At 54.8% G+C, this 22,342-nt stretch overlaps 1 protein-coding gene across 1 annotated transcript in view; it reads right to left on the bottom strand.

The window, feature by feature from the left end:
- Window positions 1-22,342, bottom strand: part of HSPG2 (heparan sulfate proteoglycan 2) — a 192,298-nt gene that overhangs the window by 65,518 nt on the left and 104,438 nt on the right. The window contains exons 45-54 of the mRNA XM_074933957.1: window positions 22,227-22,327; window positions 20,949-21,129; window positions 19,151-19,210; window positions 17,871-17,993; window positions 16,887-17,039; window positions 16,139-16,281; window positions 10,195-10,330; window positions 8,587-8,738; window positions 8,074-8,212; window positions 7,236-7,375 (exon numbers count right to left, since the gene is read on the bottom strand). Coding sequence (XP_074790058.1) covers window positions 7,236-7,375; window positions 8,074-8,212; window positions 8,587-8,738; window positions 10,195-10,330; window positions 16,139-16,281; window positions 16,887-17,039; window positions 17,871-17,993; window positions 19,151-19,210; window positions 20,949-21,129; window positions 22,227-22,327 — 1,328 coding nt within the window. The remainder of the gene's footprint in view (window positions 1-7,235; window positions 7,376-8,073; window positions 8,213-8,586; window positions 8,739-10,194; window positions 10,331-16,138; window positions 16,282-16,886; window positions 17,040-17,870; window positions 17,994-19,150; window positions 19,211-20,948; window positions 21,130-22,226; window positions 22,328-22,342) is intronic.

Genomic DNA, 22,342 nt, shown 5'->3' on the forward strand with positions numbered 1-22,342 from the left:
CACAGCGAGCAGATCGAGGGACGTGATCGTTCCCCTCTATTCGACATTGGTGAGGCCTCATCTGGAGTACTGTGTCCAGTTTTGGGCCCCACACTACAAGAAGGATGTGGATAAATTGGAGAGAGTCCAGCGAAGGGCAACAAAAATGATTAGGGGTCTGGAACACATGACTTATGAGGAGAGGCTGAGGGAACTGGGATTGTTTAGTCTGCAGAAGAGAAGAATGAGGGGGGATTTGATAGCTGCTTTTAACTACCTGAAAGGTGGATCCAAAGAGGATGGATCTAGACTCTTCTCAGTGATAGGAGATGACAGGACAAGGAGAAATGGTCTCAAGTTGCAGTGGGGGAGGTTTAGGTTGGATATTAGGAAAAACTTTTTCACTAGGAGGGTGGTGAAACACTGGAATGCGTTACCTAGGGAGGTGGTAGAATCTCCTTCCTTAGAAGTTTTTAAGGTCAGGCTTGACAAAGCCCTGGCTGGGATGATTTAGTTGGGAATTGGTCCTGCTTTGAGCAGGGGGTTGGACTAGATGACCTCCTGAGGTCCCTTCCAACCCTGATATTCTATGATTCTATGATATTGATGCTGAGGCCTCTCAAAAGTATATAAGGGTGTTCAGCCATCAAATGTAGTATAATACTTCATCAAAAACAGATGGGTCAGAGTTTCGATGGACTGTAATTAATGCTACACTAGGGACTGTAAAATTTACACTCCCCTTATCTAGTTTTCAGATTACCTCTATATATCCTAATTGTTCAAAAGGAACTGCCATTTGGTTCGCACAGCAACAGACCTGGGTTTCCGCTAGAAAGAAGAGGGACTTGGCTGGACACCTATGGGATGGGGCAAATAGCATAGCTGCAATCTGGAATATCTATAAAGGTCAGCAACACGAGGAAAAATTGGGACAGTTGGAAAAAGCCACGGGCCTTATTACTGGAGCACAGCTAGCCCAGGTTCAGGCTGGTGTTGGTGTATTACACGTTATCTCCGCCCTTAGTTCAATGACCCAAAAGCTGTTAACAGACATGGTACTGGGTATCGTCAACGCCGGAAAGGCATTGCAGTGGGATCTGGCTTGTTCGGAGGTTCAGGATTTTCTGACTGACCAGCTTACGGCCATTCAGAGGGATCTTGAACATCAGGCGCGGCCTACTGCCCTTACAAATACTTCAGGAGTTCCATCTAATCTGTGGCTGTGCAGACATACTTGGAGATTTTCTGAGTGGAAATGCAGACGTTCACAGTGCTCCTTCCAAGCGTATGGGCCGGTTGGAGGGGTATGGGCTCCCACCTACCAAATCCTGCCGGGTCCGTGGGAAGGATGCATGTGGGATTGGATAATTCACTGAGACATTTGGGAACTTAAACTACCAGGTCTGCCCAACTGATTCGTAGTCAGTGCTCCTGATTCGTAGTCAGCGCCCGACATTTGGCCAGGGATTGGAAGCCAATGGACACTCTGGCCATTAGAACCCCCTCAACTTCAGTGTGTATGTAAACTAAAACCAGGAGAGGCTGTCGCTGTTCATGATAACATTTTTTGGGAAGGTATGGGACATGGGACTATCCTGACAGGATGCCTGCTTTTCCAAGCTAATAATAGCTGTGTGCATGTTGAAAGCACCACCTTGAATGACGTACATTTTAATCTCACCACAGCCGCAGGCAATCATATCATTTATTGGCCTGCAGATAAAACTCTACAATTAGCCCTCAGGTTCCAGATACCCTTTAACTGGACTTCCTTAGTACCTGACCAATTCCAAAATTTGCTTTCAATCCTACCTGAGGTTCAGAAAATTTCCGAATTACAGGGACAAATTCACATGTTCCAAAATATATATCAAGCCGAAAAAAATGCCTTTTATACTGCCTGTAGAATGTCTACTTTGTGTACCCAGACTAGTGTATTGTGTTTTGTGACTAAAGCTATACAACAACCCCAACCGCATCATATTATCACCATAGGAATGCTGTTGCTTTTACTGCTGTTTAGCATAGGGTTATGCTATTGTTGCTGTAAGAAATGTATTTATCATTGCCTATCCAGCCCTAGACCTGCCAACCTCAGCGCAAGAAATCAGATGGCACTAATGATTGTAAATCAGATGTATGACAGGGTTTGGGCAGAACAGGAAAAACTAAAAGGAGGAAATTAACAGGCTCATGGCTATGGAAGCTTAGGCCCAATTAGTGGTGCCAAAAAGGCACCAAAGGGGGGAATGTGGAGGAAAAATCTAGTAGGCCTAAATTAATAGGCCTAAAACTTTGGTCAAGCTAACTGTATGTATAAAAAGAACAGGAGTACTTGTGGCACCTTAGAGACTAACAAATTTATTTGAGCATAAGCTTTCGTGAGCTACAGCTCAATTCATCGGATGCATGTAGCTCACGAAAGCTTATGCTCAAATACATTTGTTAGTCTCTAAGGTGCCACAAGTACTCCTGTTCTTTTTGCGGATACAGACTAACACGGTTGCTACTCTGAAACCTGTGTGTATAAAGCATAAGAAGAGGGTGAGGAAATTGCCATTGACAGGCAAATAGCAACAGCTCAGCTTAAAAATGTAACCATAACCGCTAGAAGCTAGAAAAGACCATTAACCACAAAGGAAGCACCAGTCAATAACAGGTAACGCTTGTTTTGCTATATTCCAAATAAGGAAAAGCTACCATTAAAGCTTGCACTATATGCCAAATAAGGAAAAATGCTGTTGAAGGAAGTGTGTTTAACAGATTGTGGTTTTCAGCAATATAAGCTCCTGTATTTTCTGTTTATGGCAGAGCAGCTCCGGCTGACTCTCCCTGTATGCGCATACTTGAATAAAGCTGGCTTTCAGGCTTGTTCTGAACCAAACACAACGTGTGGTGATTTTTCCATGGCACAGCTAATACCTGTAAACAGGCTTAGAGCTTGGCACAGCAGAGAAAGCATAACAAACCTAGACTGCTGTGCAGAAGGGGAAACTGAGGCACACCGCCTCGTGGCACTGATGGCTAAAAGATATTGATATTGCATTATGTTAACAATGCTACACACAAGAATGTTTTCAGGCAATCTGGGAAAAGACACATAGAACTCTGCAAAAACACCTTTGGGTGACACTACAATGTTCGGTTACACATGGGAGTTGTATAACCAAAACTTAAAGAGAGCATTAGGCATACTGCCTTTATGTTAGTCAGTGACTAACCCTCTGACAGTTATCTATGGGGGGAGGTGTGACACTGCACCCCATATTCTTCATAGAGATCTTATTATGGTATGATTATGGCATAATTATGATATATTTTATGCTAGATAGGTGTGACGTTATTGACGTAAACTGTGAGTGTATAGATCATTGTTGCAACTACTGTTATATATTTGCAGAAAATATTGTACAGAGGTTGTCGTGTGAGGTGTCTATAAAAAGGTTATGATTTGCTGGTTATGATTATGCTGTCTGTATGTGTGTATCATTTTTGTAGTTGAAGTTATGAATATTGGCTCTGTACTTGTATCTCAATGTGTTTTGATTCTAAGTAGCCTCAGTGAAGCATTTGGTCAGCTTCTTGAGAAAGGACTATTCTCAGTAAGTGCCCAATCAAGAAACCCTTAACTGACAATGGACTTTGGGAGACGCCAATCTACAGCTGAGCTTTCCTGGGAACTAACATGTAAACAATGACGTAGGCCTGTAAAGAACTGAGTCATGCATGGACATGTGGCTTGGCTATGTAACTCCATTTTGCAGCTGTGAATTCCACAGTAAGAACAAAGGGGTGTCCTTCCACGGGGCAGAGAATATAAAAGGCCCTAGAGACCCCTCCATTTTGTCTTCAATCCTGCTTCTTACTTTTGGAGGAACCTTGCTACAAACTGAAGCTCTGAACAAAGGACTGAATGACCCATCCCAGCTGTGGATGTACTCCAGAGACTTGATTTGAACTTGCAGTTTATTTCATCACTGTTACAAGCCTGAATCAAGAACTATGCCATTACTGTATGCAATTGATTCCATTTAATCAATTCTAGCTCTCATCTATATTTCTTTCCTTTTATGAATAAACCTTTAGAATTTAGATTCTAAAGGATTGGCAACAGTGTGATTTGTGAGTAAGATCTGATTTGTATATTGACCAGGGTCTGGAGCTTGGTCCTTTAGGATCAGGAGAACCTTTTTTCTTTTACTGGGTATTGGTTTTCATAACCATTTGTCCCCATAATAAGAGAGGCACTGGTGATGATACTGTGAAACTGGAAGAACGAGGAGTACTTGTGGCACCTTAGAGACTAACAAATTTATTTGAGCATAAGCTTTCGTGGGCTACAGCCCACTTCATCAGATGCATGCAGTGGAAAATACAGTAGGAAGATATATATATATATATATATTACAAAGAACATGAAAAAATGGGGGTTGCCATACCAACTCTTAACGAGACCAATCGATTAAGGTGGACTATTATCAGCAGGAGAAAAAAAACTTTTGTAGCGATAAGCAGGATGGCCCATTTCAAACAGCTGACAAGAAGGTGTGAGTAACAGTAGGGGGAAAATTAGCACAGGGAAATAGTTTTTAGTTAGTGTAATGACTTGTCCACTCCCAGTCTTTATTCAAGCCTAACGCCACTAGCTGTCACCTTCAGCCCACAACTAAAACCTCTCCAGCGCATTATCAGGGATCTACAACCTATCCTGAAGGACGATCCCTCACTCTCACAGATCTTGGGAGACACGCCAGTCCCCGCTTACAGACAGCCCCCCAACCTGAAGCAAATACTCACCAGCAACCACACACCACACAACAAAAACACTAACCGAGGAACCTATCCTTGCAACAAAGCCCATTGCCAACTCTGTCCACGTATCTACTCAAGGGACACCATCATAGGGCCTAATCACATCAGCCACACTATCAGAGGCTCGTTCACCTGCACATCTACCAATGTGACATATGCCATCATGTGCCAGCAATGCCCCTCTGCCATGTACATTGGCCAAACTGGACAGTCTCTACATAAAAGAATAAATGGACACAAATCAGACGTCAAGAATTACAATATTCAAAAACCAGTTGGAGAACACTTCAACCTCCCTGGACACTAAATTACAGACCTAAAAGTCGCAATTATTCAACAAAAAAACTTCAAAAACAGACTCCAACGAGAAACAGCAGAACTGGAATTAATTTGCAAACTGGACACCATTAAATTAGGCTTGAATAAAGACTGGGAGTGGATGACTCATTACACTAACTAAAAACTATTTCCTCATGCTAATTTCCCCCCTACTGTTACTCACATCTTCTTGTCAACTGTTTGAAATGGGCCATCCTGATTATCACTACAAAAGTATTTTTTCTCCTGCTGATAATAGCCCACCTTAATCGATTGGTCTCGTTAAGAGTTGGTATGGCAACCCCCTTTTTTTCATGTTCTTTATCTAATCTATCTATCTATCTTCCTACTGTATTTTCCACTGCATGCATCTGATGAAGTGGGCTTTAGCCCATGAAAGCTTATCCTCAAATAAATTTGTTAGTCTCTAAGGTGCCACAAGTGCTCCTCGTTCTTTCTGTTGATACAGACTAACACGGCCGCTATTCTGAAACCTGGGAAACTGGAGTGTCTAAGGGAATTGCTTGTGTGATTGATGGTTAGCCAGTGGGGTGAGACCGAAGTCGTCTCTGTTTGGCTGGTTTGGTGTGCCTTAGAGGTGGACAGCCACCAGCCTGGGGCTGTGACTGCCCTGCTCTAAGCAATTTGTCCTGAATTGCTACTCTCAGTTGTGTCCCACCAAAGCCAGCATCGTTACAATAGGCCATGTGAGATATCTTTGGAAAGGTTATGATTTACTGAATATGATTATCCTATTTGTATGTATGTATCATTTTTGTATCTGAAGTTAGGAATATTGACTATGTATCTGTATTACAAATGTGTTTACACCTGGGGAACGCCCACTAGACAAGATGCTTTCATTTTGAAAAGCTGGGTGGAGAAGGGCCATTAGAGAAAACAATAGGCCTTAGAAGAAGCTTATTTCCCACCTGGGGAGCCTTCCTGAGGAGGCTGCAGACAGCCTCCGAGTAATGGCTGCTGTGACACGACAGGGACATGTAACCAGGTCACCTGGTGCTGGACTCCATCTTGGGACATCAGTATTTTTTCACTGACTGGCATGGGAACCAAGCTTTGAAACAAAGGGTTCCCACCACATGCAAAAGCTATATAAGGCAGGGGAGTGACATCATCGTGGGTCTTCACAGACTCCCCACCCAAAGAGACTCCTGGAAACATCTGAGGAAGAAAGACTGACCTGGGGGAAGTGCTGGACCTAGGCTGAAGGGATTTTTAGCCTGTGAATGGAACACCTGGGGATTCCAAGCTGTAAGTTAGTGCAGCTTGCCCCTTAGGAATCTGCAGCCTGCTTGTATCATCATTTAGGGTAAGAATCCGCTATTCATATCCAAACTTGTTAGTATATTAAGCTTAGTTTGCGGTTTTTGTTTATTTGCTAGGTAAACTGCTTTGATCTGTTTGCTATCCCTTATAATCACTTAAAATCTATCTTTTTGTAGTTAATAAACTTGTTTTTGCTTTGTTTAAAACCAGTGTGTGGGATTCATAACTTGGCACAGAAAGCTATTGTATATTCCTCTCCACATTGCAGGAGGGGGCAAATTTCATGAGCTTACGCTGTACAATTCCCTGTGCAGCACAAGACAGCATAATTTGCAGTTTACACTCCAGAGGGGGCGTGCCTGAGTAGCTGGGAAGTTCCCTAGTTGGACCCTTCCCATACAGGGCTGGTCACAGCTTCTGCATGTAACTGCAGCTAGGTGTATCCCTACCTGTATTGGGCTGGGCAACTTGTCACAGCAGTGCAGTATGAAGGGAGCCCAGGCTGGTGGGTCAGGGGGCTCAGTGGTACCCAAGTTTGAGGTGGCACCCCAGGGTGAACCCATCACAACGTTAACCTCCCCCTCCATGGTGCCACACCTCTTGGGGCAGGGCTCTGGAGAGACTCTCTCAGAAGCATGAGGAGGAGCAAGGTATTGTGGGTAAGCTGGACAGTGGTGCTACATTACTCGGAGGCAGCGCTGTGGAGTTACTGGTTCCCCAAGGAATTCCCAAGCAGCTATTGCTGAGGTCTGGGCATTTCAGCCGAGCTCCACACCAGAACTGGCACAGGCCAAAGCGCCAGAGCCAGCCCACTGTGTTCCCACATGGTCCACTACCTGGTGGCTGTCCGGCAGGGAGCCCCCCCGCTTGTACCACATGACTGTGGCCGGCGACTGGCCCGTGACGAGGCAGTTCAAGTCCAAGGACTGTCCCTCAGTGACGGCAGAGGAGGAGGACTCGATCCGGATAGGGGGGGCTGGAAGAGCAGAGAGGGAGGGGTAGAGCCAAGAGCAGAGCATCACCAAAAGGCAGACTGGAGCAGCGCTGGCTGGGGGAGGGGTAAGAACCCTCAAGTGATTTGTAAAGCAATGGAAATGACCTGCCCGGCCCACAGCCCCACAGGGTCAGAGCGCAGCTCTCCTAGGACTGGCAAGGCAGCTGCACGGACCTCAGGGCAACACCTAGGGGAAAGAGGGCAGCCCATGGCCCGCCCTTCACCCTCCAGTGCAGACCCACTGGGAGGGGTCTCCTGCCCCCAGAGATCAGCAGAAACTTCCAGACCCCCCCCACAACAGCAACCCCTGTGCTGCCTGGTCGTGCCACTGCGAGGCTGGTTCCCTTGGGGAAAGCACCAAGGGCAACTGTCTGTGAGAGCAGATCCCTGTGGCACACTCCCTGCAGCCTGCACCCATCTGCACAGGCTCCTCCACTCACCTGTGGAAGGGGAATGGTGGCCCCGAAACCTGCCATGTGCAGCGGGCAGGGTGCGGAGGGCAGCATCTGCAAGGGGCAAGGCAGGGTCTGGAAAGCACATCACCTGGGGCCACAGCGGGTCAGAGCCATCCCTCACCCAGTGGATGCCAGAGCATCGCTCACAGGGATCCCTGGTACCAGGGCAGCAAGAGCAGGGAACTCCTGCCCCCAAGCCAGCCAGCACACACAGCTCAGCCTTACCATGTGGAAAGCCGGCGCTGTGCTGGACAGTAACTGGGATGGAGGCCTCATGGGGGCTGGCACCGATGCTCACGCGGCAGACGTACTCACCCGAGTCGGCCGCCGAGACCTGAGAGATGCGCAGGTGGGAGCCAGAGACCTGGCAGGGAGATGGGTGGGAGAGAGGGAATTCAAGGGGGAAGAGAAGAAAACAGACCTGAGCTTAACCCTCAGCCTCACTGTGTCCCCTGCCCAGCCCCCTTGAAAATCCCAGGGACTCGCTGGGCCTCAGCCTGAGAATGACTGGCCTCTCATTTCTGCATCCTCCCGTCTCCCTGTTCTCAGAGAATGACACAGCTGTCCGCCTGCCCTGGGATAAGGAAAAGCCTCCTTGGGATCCATGAACATCTGTGCCAGGACCCGAGGGAGTCCACACAGGGGCTCTGCAGTGCCACGGGCCGCATCCCCAGCTGGGGTGAACTGGTGCAGGTCCGCAGCTGTCCATGGAGTCACACTGATTTCCTACAGCTGTACCTGGTGTCTGGCTGGCAGGGAGCCCCCCCGCTTGTACCACGTGACCGTGGCTGGTGCCTGGCCCGTGACGAGGCAGTTCAGATCCAGGGTCTGTCCCTCGGTGATGGAAGATGATGAGGCCTCGATCCGGATGCGGGGCTCCACGCCCGAGGCTGGAAGAGCCAGGACAGGGTACAGAATCCCTGGGTTAATCAGCTTAGCATGGATCAATGGCTAAGAGTTCATTTAAAGCCCAGCAGCTCGTCTACTAGGGCCCACAATGCAGCCCACATGTCCTCATGCCTAGCTACTGCAGCCTAGCATGGAATTATTCATCATTCGCGTTATCTGCAGGTGCCCTGTCAAGGACAGGCCCCTGCGTGCCAGGTGCTGCACAGCCACAGAGCAGAAAGGTGGGCCCGGCAGTCAAAATGCATTAGCAATGGCTCATTTTCTTGCAGCCCCCCGGAGGGGGCTGGCTGTGCTGGGGTCTCGCAGGCCAAACACTGGAGATGCTTGGCCTTTTCCGGCTGATCTCCCAGTTGGTCACCTATTTCAAGTGACAGTGCCCTGGTGGCAGTGCCAAGAACCTCCCCGCAGAAGAGGCAGGATCATGGCAGCCTGAGCTGGGAGCCACTCTCTGTGATCAGTGCTCCGTCAGGTGCCAGCGACCCTTCCACTGGCATGCTGCCAGCTCCATGTGGGCCTCAGGGCTGTTTGTGCCCATGCCCCTTTTGCACAAGCATCTGTGCCATGGGGTTTTACTAGCATGAGCTCAAACGCCCCCCCAGCCACTCACGGGGGAGATTGAGCTATGTTCCTTCAAGCATTCGCCCCCAGAGACGAGTCATGCAGCCTCAGTTCCACCAATCGGGAGCAGAGGGGCGACACCACGTGACCTATCAGGCCCAGCACAACTACGCAAGGCAGCTCCGAATTCTTGCCAGTGTCACTTCTTACCCCACCAGGGGCATTCTGTACTTAGCAGCCCCAGAGTGACTCCGGGCTCCGCCAGTGCCAACAGTTAATACCCCAGCAGCCACCCCACAGCAGGGGTCCACAGCCAAGCTGGGCTACTGTGACAATGCCCCTGAATGGGTCCCCGCAGGGACCGAAGTCTTGGGATATCACAACAGGACAGTCAACTGCTTGAGCTAACAACCCAGCTCCAGCAGCTTGGGGCGGGGAACAGTGCACTTGGAAAGCTCTTCACTGGCCTGGCCACTAGAGGGAGGCAGGGCTGCATGCCTGGGGTCCGCTCTCCATACACTGAACACAGGCTAGTTTGCAGGATCAGTGCAGAGCCCTTTCATGGGGGCAGACCCCCCCAAGATGCTTCCCCCTCCTCTTAGCCCAGGCTAAGGGAGCAGATTTTCTGTGTGAGCCTCTTGTGAAAGTCTTGGAAGCACCAACAGCTGGAGAGAAGCTGCTGGAGCTGAAAGGCAAGGGCTTGCCCCCTCCTGGGCCCTGTCCTGGGCACTGGGGAGCTACACACACCCCAGCTGGATGGCATGTGGCTGATGCCCAATGCTGCGCTGCACAGCATGTGCCAGGGCAGCCCTGCAGGTGGCCCAGTCGGCCGGCACATCCCTAGTGGTTAGCAGTGAAAGCCCATCCCTGGGCCCCTACCTCGTAGCACCACCACCTCGATCCTGGCGCTGCCGACACCGGCTGGGCTGGTCCCGATGCACAGGTAGACCCCGCTGTCAGCAGCCGTGATGGAGGGGATCACCAGAGTGGCGATGTCGGTGTGCTCCGAGCGGGACTGCAAACACAGCAAGGGAGCAGTCAGGGCTGGGGTCCTGGGGGCACACACCAGGCACATGCTCCAGGTGTGCAGGGAGAGGGGAGGGCACCTGGGACCCCATCCCCATTGTGCGGGGTCAGCAGCAGGCTCCACTGACAAGACCATTAATCAGTGCCCAGAAGACAGCACAGCAATTTAGCAGGAAAGGGGCTGCTGGGTGGCCATCTTGGTTACTGGTGGTTTGTCTGGGTGGTACAGGGCCTATGGGGGGTGGCTCTCTGTCCCTCAAAGTAGCACCCTGGAACCTCCATATTCACATATCAAATAATTATGATCTAGTTCCCACGAGCATGCTGTGACATTTGACTCCATATTCTTTAGGAAAATATACTTATGATATGAACATTACATAACTGAGACATACTTTAAGCAAGATGGCTCATGTGAGATATCATTGGAAAGGGTATGATTTACTGGATGTGATTATCCAATTTGTATGCCTGTATCAGTTCTGTATCTGAAGTTAGGAATATTGACTATGGATCTGTATTTCAACTATGCTACTTTGGGTGATGCCCACTGCTAACACTTCAGGTACAACAATGGAAAAGCCAGACAGGGCGGATGGCCCATCAGTGAGGACAATGGATTGTGAAATCTTGGCCTTCCTGCAGAATCTCCGTACTGCCACTGATTCATGGACGCTGTGATATTACAGAGTCAGAAGGTCTTCTCACCTGATACTAAACATTACCTGGGACTTCTGGTAACTTTCCACTGGAAGGGAAGGGGGATCAAGTTTGGGAAATGAAGGATTCCCGCCTTATGTAAATCCTATTTAAGGATGGGGAGGAAGGCAAATGGGACCCCTCCTCTCCATGGCCTGTCTGCCCAAGAAGAAAGACCGCTTTAAAGCCACCTGAAGGGAAGGCCGGGGGGGAGTCCAGACTGAGACAGGGATCCAGTCTGAAAAGAAATATAACTGGAACTCTGAACTACAGAAACTTTGCAATCTGCCTAAAATAAAATTTAGGGTAAGAAATTACATTGTGTAACCTGTTTCTTAAGTATATTGAGCTTAGCTTGTGTACTTTGGTTTATCTGCTCAGTAATCTGCTTTGTTCTGTCAGTTATCTCTTATATTCATTTAAAATTCACCTTTTGTAGTTAATAAACTTATTTCTTGTTTATAATATAACCCAGTTTATGTAATTTCTAACTGCGGGGGGGGGAGGGGGCAAGAAGTTGTGCACATCTCCTTCCATGGTGAGGGAGGGGGCGAATTTCATAAAACCTTTGGGTTTGTACCCCTTAAAGGGAATGGGCACCAGAGTGCTGGGGCGAGCCCCTAAGGCTGAATCTTCCCAGAGCGGATCTCTGTCTCTATGTGCAGTTGGGCGTGGCCCTGCCTGTGTGCTTGGCTGGAACAGGCTTGTGGGCCTACCCCAGCCAGGCCAGGTAAAGGGGACCCAGACTGGCAGAATAGGCTGATTCAGTGGCATTCCAGCACATAAGGTGACACCCCAAAAGGCCCAAACCCGTCACACATGCCATGTAAAATGTCATACGAAAGCTCATGATCTGCTGAAATCCACTGTTCTGTCCAAACCTGTATATCGTTAATGTGTACGAAGTTATGAGATTTTGCTGTATGGTTGTTACTGAAATATGGTGTAAGTCTGAGACTCTCTACTGCTAGGTGGTGACCCACTCCCTGGGGAGTGTTATGCGACCATTAATCAGCAGGGGAATTGTAAACAAGGAATTTACAATACTTGTAAGAGGGCTGCACAAGCATCACACAGTGGGGGATTGCTCAACTCTGTGACACAGCAAAGCCCGCCAGGATATGTCTGGGCTAGTGTTTTCCAGGCACATGAACTGAGGATATAAAATAGGGGACAGTGGCATCATTCTTTCACCTTTCTCCTCCCACACCTACACTGGAAGCAACAAGAATGCTGGGAAGACAAAGACTTCAACTGAGGAGACTGGTCCCAGGCTCAAGGGAGAAGCCTGTGTATTAAGAATTGTATCATCCAGTGTGGTGACAAAACTGCTTGATCCAAATATTGCCGAGTGTAATAAGGTTTCAGATACAGATTGTGTGCTTACCTTTTATTTTCTTTTGTAACTAGCTCTGACCTTTTGTGCCTACCACTTATAATCACTTAAAATCTATCTTTCTGTAGTTAATAAATCTGTTTTATATTTTACCTAAAACAGTGTGTTTTGCTTCAAGTGCTTGGGAAATCTCAGCTCAGTTTACAAAGGCTAGTGTGTGTCCTCTCCACATTGAGGGAGGGGTGGACTGGGTATTAAACATACACTGGTCAGGTACAGTTCTGGGGTGCAAGGCTGGAGAGCTGGAGGGAATTGGCTGGTGGCTTTCTCTGTGTGATCCATGAGTGGCTCAGGGAGCATTCATGCAATCTAGCTGGGTGTGGGACCCCACATGCTGATGGCTGAGTGATAACAGTGCCCAGAAGGGTTTGCTGCTTGTCACTAGCAAAGCATTGTGAGCGACAACCCAGGCTGGAGAGTTAAGGGGGCACAGCGGTACCCAAGTTCCAGATTGTACCCCAGTGATCCCGTGGGGTTGCCAGGCATCCAGTTTTCGACCGGAATGCACAGTCGAAAAGGGACCCTGGAGGCTCCAGTCAGCACCAGTGACTGGGCCAGTAAAAGTCCAGTCCGTGGCGCAGTGGGGCTAAGGCAGGCTCCCTGTCTGCCCTGGCTCCATGCAGCTCCCCTAAGCAGCCGGCATATCCGGCTCCTAGGCACAGGAGCAGCCAGGGGGCTCTGCGTGCTGCCCCCGCCCTGAGCGCCAGCTCCACAGTTCCCATTGACCAGGAACCACTGCCAATGGGAGCTGTCGGGGTGCCACCTGCAGCTGCGGGCAGCAAACAAAGCCCCCTTGCCACCTCTCCACCTAGAAGCTGGACGTGCCGGCGGCTTCCAGGAGCCGCCTGAGGTAAGCGCCGCACCCCAAACCCCCTCCTGCACCCCAACCCCCTTCCTCAGGTCTGAACCCCCTCTCACACTCTAACTGCCTCCCAGAGCCCACACCCCACACTCCTTCCTGCACCACAAACCCCTCATCCCTGGCTCCACCTCAGAGCCTGCACCCCCAGTCGGAGCCTCCTCCTGTATCCCAACCCCTTGCCCCAGACCTGAGCCCCCTCCTGAACCCCAAACCCCTCATCCCCGGCCCCACCTCAGATCCCACACCCCCAGCCGGAGCCCTCCCCCCTCCCACACCCCAACCCCTGCCCGAGCCCAGTGAAAGTGAGGGAAAACGTGCCACCGAGGGAGGGGGAATGTAGTGAGCAGGGGGCGGGGCCTTGGGGGAAGGAGCAGGGCTAGGGTGTTTGGTTTCGTGTTTCCAAGAGCCGCCTAAGTTAAGCGCAGCCTGGCCGGAGCCCACACCCCGAACCCCCTCCTGCACCCCAACCCCCTGCCCCAGGTTGGAACCCCCTCCCACACTCTAACTCTCTCCCAGAGCCCACACCCCCTCCTGCACCCCAAACCCCTCATCCCCAGCCCCACCTCAGAGCCTGCACCCCCAGCTGGAGCCCTCACTCCCTCCCGCAGCCCAACCCCCTCCCCAGCCTGGTGAAAGTGAGGGTTGGGGGAAGGAGTGAGCAGGGGCGGGGCCTCAGAGAAGGGGAGGGGCATCAGGGCAGGGGGCGGGGCAAGGGTGTTCAGTTTTGTGCAATTAGAAAGCAGGCAACCCTATGATCCCATCACAGGGGGACCCAGTGTGGCTCCCTTCAGAGGGGCCGGGGGGTGGGGGAACCTGGGCATGGTGAGCTGCATCCTGCTTGTGCTGGGGCTCGGGCCTCTGGTGGGGATGTCAGCGGGCTCTCCTGGGCTAGCCCACTGCACAGCAAGGATCTCCTGCCAGCCTGGGCTGGATGGTGCCAAATCACCCCCCTCCTCAGGAAGCAGTGGCGCCAGTGAACTCGTGGCCAGGGCACTCTGCTGGAGCTAATGGAGCGGCTCCCGGGGCCTGGGCTGCTGACGTGCTGTGATCCCTAGCGCCCTGGGCCAGTGAGGGAGGAACAGCCATCAGGCAGAGCTGGCAGAGGAAAGCAGGAAGCCGGTGCCCAGCCCAGCCAGCCATGCCAAGCACAAGAGCAAGCGAGCTACCTGCCAGAGCTCCTGGACCCGCTGCTGTATCTCCTCCAGGCTGGTGCCTTGGAAGTGAAGGAAACCGTAGGCAGAGAGAGTCTGGCAGAGAGAGGGTGGCAGAGTGACAGAGCGACAGCAGCCAGTGGGGGGGGTGTGTGCCCGCGTGCGTGACCGTGGCCGTGCATGAGAGTCTGCAAGGCCCGTCCTGTCCGGTGGAAAGCAGCTCCCTCATGGGAACAGGGCTGGGAGCTGGCACCAGCAACAAAGCCCTGAGACCCCTGGGGCCCTAGGTCCCGGCCAAGGAGCCAGACCGGCCTGGCTCAGCCCAAAGATGCTGAGACACAGCCTGAGCCCCTGCCCATGGGGCCAGTACCTGCTGCCTGCGCTCCTGCCCCTATGACATGGGGTGCACGCCTCGGGGGCTGCACTGGGCTCTGGCCCTGGCCAAGTGGGGGAGGCCCCTGGCCATCGAGGTCCCTACTCAGGGACTGGGAGAACCAAGGGACTGCCTGCATCTGGCCTTGCTGGGGCGTAGAGCTTCCGCACCAACATCACTGGCTGGATCCACCGCAGCCCCCAACCTTCCGGGCCCCAAGCCCCAACCCACGGCACCACCCCCAACCTGCCAGGCCCCACGCCCCAACCCACGGCACCAACCCCAACCTGCCAGGCCCCACGCCCCAACCCACGGCACCACCCCCAACCTGCCAGGCCCCACGCCCCAACTCATGGCACCACCCCCAACCTGCCAGGCCCCACGCCCCAACCCCCGGCACCACCCCCAACCTGCCGGGCCCCACACCCCAACCCTTGGCACCACCCCCAACCTGCCAGGCCCCACACCCCAACCCTTGGCACCACCCCCAACATGCCGGGCCCCATGCCCCAATCAATGGTATCCACTCCCAATCTGCTGGGCCCCACGCCCCAACCCACAGCACCCATCGCCAACCTGCCGGCCCCATGCCCCGACCAATTTCACCCATCCCCAACCTGTCGGACCCAACACCCCAATCCACGGCACCACCCCCAATCTGCGGGGCCCCGATCCCCAACCAACGGCACTCATCCCCAGCCTGCTGGGCCCCACATCCCAACCCACGGCACCACCTGAAACCTGCTGGGCCCCGCACATCGACCAACGGCACCCATCCCCAACCTACAGCAACCATCCCCAACCTGCCGGCCCAAAGCCCCAACCCACAGCACCCACCCCCAACATGCTGGGCCCCATGCCCCAACCAATTTCACCCACCCCCAACATGCTGGGCCCAACACACGGCACCACCCCCCATCTGCGGGGCCCCACGCCCCAACCAGCGGCACTCATCCCCTGCCTGCCGGGCCCCAGGTCCAAACCCCCCGCACCACCCGAAACCTGCCGGGCCCCACACCTCGACCAACGGCACCCACCCCCAATCTGCCAGACCAAACACCCCCAACCCACAGCACCCCTAACCTGTGGTACCCCCAAACCACAGCACTCCCAATCTGCTCGGTCCCCATGGCCCAACTCTGAGCATTTCGAACCCTGGCACTCCCAAACCGCAGGGCCTCACAGTGCAATCACTGGCTCCCTGTACCCCTCCCCCCAACACCCACAATGGCTATGCCCCCAGCATACACCCCCAACACACCCCGTCCCACACCCCTGCCCCGTCCCCAGAAGGTCTGTAGGCCTGGGCATGTTACCTGGGGTGGGAGGCTGCCCCCTTGCTTCTCCCAGGTGATGGTGGCAGTGGGGGAGCCAGCAGCCCTGCAGTACAGTCTCACTGTGCTGCCCTCCTGCACCTCTGTCCTCTCCGGGCTCACCTGCACCTGCAGCATGCTGGAACCTGCAAACAGCCAGCGGGTTAGAGCTGCAGGAGGTTCGGGGAGAGCCCTGGCTGGGTCACAGCAGGGCCAGCCTGGCAAGTGTGACGCCACCCATCTCCCACCCCACCCTTCCCCATGGCACCTCTCCACCCTTCGCAGCACAAGGGAATGGGGGACACAGCGTCCAACCCTGCAATCCTTCCACCACTCAGCCCGCCCCTCAGCCTCACCGCATGCTGTCCAAGGCACACGCTGACCGCCCATCCCTGCCCCCACCAGACTCTGTCCACGGCAAACGCTGACTACCCCCTACCAGAAGGGTCCAACGTCCCTGCTCTAACCACTAGCCCATCCTGCATCCCTGCTCCCACTGCTGCTGCTCTAGTCCATGACAAGAGGCCAAAGTGTGTAGAACTTGGTGTGTGGAGTCAGCACCCGGTGCAGTCCCCGGACAGCAAGAGCAAGGGTTGCTTCTGGGGTCGCTTCTGGGGTCCTGCTGCTGCTCCTTTGGTCTGGGGACGCAGAGCTCCATGGAAGGGCTGGTCTCCCTGTACGACCCCTGGCTGGGGCAGGCTGGGTGAGATCTCTGGGCCAGGGCAGGCAGCACCCGCCACAGTGTACATACCGTGCACTTGCAGGAAGGCCCGGGCCACGTGCTGCCCAGCACTGCTGCGCACACGGCACAGATACTCCGCCTCGTCCGAGGGCTCCACAGCGGGGAAGCGCAGGGTCCCTCCCTGGATCACGGCTTTGCGGGACATGATGCCAGCTTGTCCTCCTGCAGTGAGCCAGACAGGAGAGAGACAGCAGTTAATGCCCCCTCTCTCAGCACCCCAGCCTTGCGCAACCTGCCTCACCCCCACCCAGGGCCAGGGGCCCAGAGAGCAGCCAGGCTCACAGTCCGTGGCCGGCCTGGCACAGCACGGCCTGGTCACGCATGCCCCGGGGTTAGGGGCCCGGAGAACAGCCCCTGGCAGCCCATGCTGGGTAGCTGGAGCCTGTCATTGCAACACAATGGGGTACATGTGCGCATGTCGCCCTCTAGTGGCCAGCCCCAGGCACTACAGCAGCCTGCTGTCTACCCAAAGCTGATGGAGGGACTCCTCCGGCTCAGGTGGGAGGGGCTAGGGCTCCCCGTCCCCTGTTCAAACCCCTCTGTCTCCTGCTGACGCAGCCACAGGCCTGGGCAGCAGGTGAACCCCTGCTCAGGGAGGCTAGCCCACAGCCCTACCCCTTCCGCTTAAGGTCCCGCCCCAGCCCTGAGCCCTCCCTCCCAGCCTCCCTGTGGCCGGAGGATCCCCCACCGGCTTCCGGGAGAGGGGGACTGAGGGTGGGGCCTCGGGGCGGAGCCACGGCCTGGGTTACAGGAGGCTTAGCATCTCCTGATACCTGCTGCCCACGGCCACAGGCCACAGTCAATGGGATCTAGTCTAGTGGTTTGCAGAGCGTCTCAGCTGCCTGGTCCCAGCCCTGGGCCTCCGAGTGGCCAGGCGAACATGGAACCCCGGCAGGCAGGAGGTATGGCCGGCACGGGGAAGTGCTGACAGCCCCATCCCCACAGCTCCTGCGGTGCTCCACGCCTGGCCAGAAGCGGGTCTGCTGCACCTACCGATCCACTCTACGGTGGGCTGGGGGCTCCCGGTGGCAATGCAGCGGAATTCAGCCGGCTGGCCTGCCTGGACCGTCAGCTGTGCTGGCTCGATGGTGGCCATGGGCAGGACAGCGGTGGCAGCTGCGGCGAGAAGTACAGCGGGTTAATCACTTTGTACTGTGGCAGGGGCTGCAGGCCGCTCCAGTCTCCTAGACCTGCTGCAGGGCACCCCAGGGCTGTATGGGCCCCAGGCCTGGCCTACTTGGGGCATCCCAGCTCTCATCTACAGTATCACTGGCCCCAGAAGACTGAGTAGAGGCCATGTCCCGGCCGGGCAGCCCCTGTTCTGCCCTGGAGAACAGTGTATGGTCCATAATGGACCACAGCTAAGTGGGCAGTTTAGAGCAGGCCCCAGGTTGCTTTAACCAGGACCCAGGGCCAGGACTGAGAATTAGGGACCCAGAGCTGACTCCCTGAGAGTCTCCCTCAAGTGCTGAGTACAGCCGAGAGCCTGGGTCTTGGCACCTGCAGTGACTCGGCTGGGATCCCCCAGTTTGTGACCAAATTGCTGCCCCTGGGGCCAGTGTGGGGAGCAGCTCGTGGGATGTTAAGGAAACAATCCTGAAGCCCCCCATGCAGGCAAAGGACAAGGCAGGAGGGGGTCTCTCCCTGGAGCCCAATGCAGGTGGGCCCAGGACAACTCACCCTGTCAGACGTATCACCCACCTGTGCCTTGTGGTGCTGTACCACGGGCCAGTTTTCAGAGAGATGGGTCAGGATGCCACAGAAAGAAGGTGTTGCTCTGAACACCAGGCAGGTCCCAGAGCCCCAAACACCCAACCTGCTCCGACACCTGCCCCTGCTGGCATTTGTTCCATCTCCAGCCCAGCATCAGTCACAGGAGAAGAGGCCACTCAGGGACCTGCCCACCGTGACACACAGGAACCCAGTACACATCACTGACCTCTGGTGTCTAACCCCCTCTCCAGCCCTGATTACTGTGGCCAGAGGAACTGGGCTGTCCCAGGCATGGTGTCCTCAGGGCTGGATTAACCTTTTGTGGGCCCCGGCCCCATGCTCCACCCTGAGACCCCAACCCCTGCTCTGATCTGAGGTCCTGCCCCCACTCAGCCTCTTCCCCGAGCCCCCGCCCACCACTCGCATGGGGTGGGTGCAGAGAGGGGCAAACAGCAGCTACGCCGCCCTTCCGTGCTGCGGGGGACAGCGAGCCGCATAGGCGCCACCCTGAGCGGGAAGCCTCGGCACAGTGCTGGGCGTGCACAGCCAGGCCAACTTACAGGGTCGGTGGCCTTCCATGACTTCGATGGGTCCATAAAACATCTGAGTCTTAGAAGGGGCTGCAAAAAAATCAGTTTTCAGTTTCAACCCACAGGAACACTGAGCGCTGCATGTGCGGCTCCATGCGGGGACCTGCCAGAGGGAGCACGGCAGCACCCAGCTCTGGGCCTGTTCCCCGACAACGCAGCGGTTGCTGTCTCAGCTCACAAACCACTGCAGGGCAGCCTGAAGGCACCAGCCAGCAAGTCAGGTTTCTGTGCCCCAGTGTCTTGAATGGCTGCGCCAGGGAAGAGCCCTGGGACAGCTGACAGAAGAGGCTGCTCTGTGGTGGGTGGAGGCAGCTGGACCCTGAGCCCATGTGCTGCTGAGAGAGAAGCTGGAGGACTTGACACCAGCCACATGGCCACAAGAAAGGAAAATGGCCCAAAAAATCTTCCCTTTCTTGGGAAGCGGCTTGGAAAGCAAAGAGCCATGTCCCCGTGCCCGTGAGGGCAGCGGGAACGAGGTCACTTCCTCCAGAGATTCCGCAGAAGGAAAGCCCCAGGGACAGCAAGAAAGAGAGGTGCAAAAAAAAATTCATTCCACCTCTGCCCCCAACACACTCTACGAAACAGGCTGCTTCTTCTTCCACAGGGCCCTGGATAGAGAAAAAACGAGGCGGTGTTTCTCTACCCCCACCCTTGCCGTGCTCAAGCACCTCCCGAATGTGAATGAATTTAGCTCCTCTTGGATGTAGGGAAGGATCATTTTCCTGATTTTCCCAAAAAGGGAAACCAAGGCACAAAGCTTCCATGACTTGCACAGGGTCACACACACCCTGTGGCGGAGTCAGAAAAAGAATGCAGATCTGCTGAGTCCCAGCCAGGTGCCCTAGCTACAAATCATCTTTCCTCGCTGTTCAGCCCTCCTGCAGTGATACTAAAGGGGCAGGTCCAAAATCAGATTGACCCCATAGAGAAGCCCATGCTTCCGACCCTGTGTTGCTTGGCCCGGACAGGACACGGCAGGAATTTTACACCTAGCTTCTCTTGCCCCGTATTTCTCTCATCTTGACAAAGAAACTGGCTTTCTTGATTTCTGGTTCCCATGCTGCAGCAGCAAGCGTGCTTAAACCCAAACTGGAGCAGCTTCCCTTTGACCCCCCGACCTCGTTTGATTAGGGTTCCACTTTGCTTTCACAACACCTAAGCTGGCCATAAACCCTGACCCTGCTCCTGTCAGAGACTCTGCGGAGTCGGCGGTTCCTGCTGAATGGCACCGCTCTGAATTAATCCACTAGCACGAGAGTTTGAGGAGGAAATCGGGGTGGAGGGGCATTAGCCCAAGTCAGGTGCAACTTTTCAATGGTCATGTCCCCCCATGCAGCTCTCCCCTCCACCCAGAAGGAAGCTGCCTTTGTAAAGGCCAATGGTGGGCACCGGCCGGTGGGGAACGTCCCCATTAAAAACCCACCCAGTGAAGTCAGCGCCAGCAGATCCCACTGACCCCGGAACCAGAGAAGGACGGAATGGGGACTGACCGTGGGCACCACTCCTGCCAGGGAAAGTGCCACAGGGTGGGGGTGGGAGACCACAGAGCAATGCTAGCACCCCCAGGGCAGAGTGGGGAGCCTGGCTAGCAGAAGGTTACATTTGGTGGCACTGTCCTGGGCAGAAGGTGGCCTCGGGACTCCGGATTGCAGGGCTGGCTCCTGGTAACTGATGAGCACTGGACGCCAGCAGCCAGGCTCTCACTAACTGCCTCCATCTGACTAACCCAGGCCAGGCTCTCCCTGAGGGCGCAATGGGGCGTGCGCACCTTGCACGTGCAGCGTGGCTGTGCCCTCGGCCATGTCCAGCATGTTGGAGCCGGTACAGACGTAGATGCCGGCGTCCTCGGGCTGCACGTTGCGGATGGTGAGGATGCCGTTGAAGTCCATGGCGCGGCGTGGCAGCTTGCCATGGTTCTGGCGCGTCCAGACCAGCGTGTAGGCCGGAGACTGTGGGAGCAGAGGGTACATGGCCATGAGGAGGGCATGAGCCCACCCTCCCCCACCCCAGGGAGCTGGCGCTAGGTGGGCTCCTTGGGAGGCAACGTGGGGTCGATCCTCTCCTAGCCAATAAACCTGCTCCCCTCCCTACACCCCTGCCAGGGCTACGGCCACTGCAGGGGATGGCAGAGCACAGGAGTGGCACCCAGATACCATGGTGATGGACACGTCATTGAAGAAGGCAGAGGCAGGGAAGGCTGCGTCCCCTAGGCTGCGCTCGGCAGCATTGGGAGGGTGGCTCCCTGCCTGGCTACTCAGGGACTGTCAGACCCCAGGCCCTGGTTAGCGAGTCACTCTGCTCCCTCCTGGGGAGGGACAAAGCGTGGGGCGAGCAGGTGTCAGTCCTCCCGCTGCGGGGAGCCCGGGCTCTGCCCTGCTGGCACCACCTGAGAATTGCGCCCCGGTCAGACTCTCAGCTGGGGTGATTGGACCTCGTTTCACAGACTTCCCTGGCAACGTCCATTTACGCCAGCTGGGTGTAAGGGCTCCAGTGGGTGTGCCATGCCAGCTGCCCGTTATCCCAAATGTGGGCACAGCGCTTTGGCTGTGTTACCACCCGGCAGCTGTCAGCCGGCTGGGCACTCTGCTCTAAACTGCATGATTGTCTGCGTTGCCCTCAGAGCCCACGTATGCACCGTGCCCACCCTCAGCTTCACCCCGCGTTAAACAATGACAAGCGCCATGCGGACCCCGCAGTCACAGGACCGCTAGCTGCTCGCTCGGCTCCCATTGACTTTCCAGCACAAGCTCTCTGGGGCGCCGGCTCTTTGCTAGATGCGCGTGCAGTGCCTGGCACAACCGGCCTGATCCCTGGCCAGGGCCTCGCGGCGCCACTCCAGAAAAAACAGGTGTGTGGCCTTGTGTCTGTGCAGGGTCTGCGTGTCCAGGCGGCTGCAGGAGGCGCGTGGGTTCCTTGCCCGGGCCTGTGCTGTGTCTGGAGCAGCAGCCGTGCGGGTGAACAGCGCAGAGCTCGGTTTTAATTTCCCCACCCCTGCTCAGCCCATCTCGCTGCCTCCCCCAGCCCCAGGCAGCTGTCCTGCCCTCACCTTGCTCTTGGCCGTACAGATGAAGGTGACGTCAGCTCCCGGCTTCACACTCTGGACCCTCTTCTCCTCCACGGTCACTGTGATGGGTTTGCTGGGGGCCTCTGCACCGACGGGGA

The sequence above is a fragment of the Natator depressus genome, chromosome 18 (genome assembly GCF_965152275.1).
Source record: "Natator depressus isolate rNatDep1 chromosome 18, rNatDep2.hap1, whole genome shotgun sequence".
NCBI lineage: Eukaryota > Metazoa > Chordata > Testudines > Cheloniidae > Natator > Natator depressus.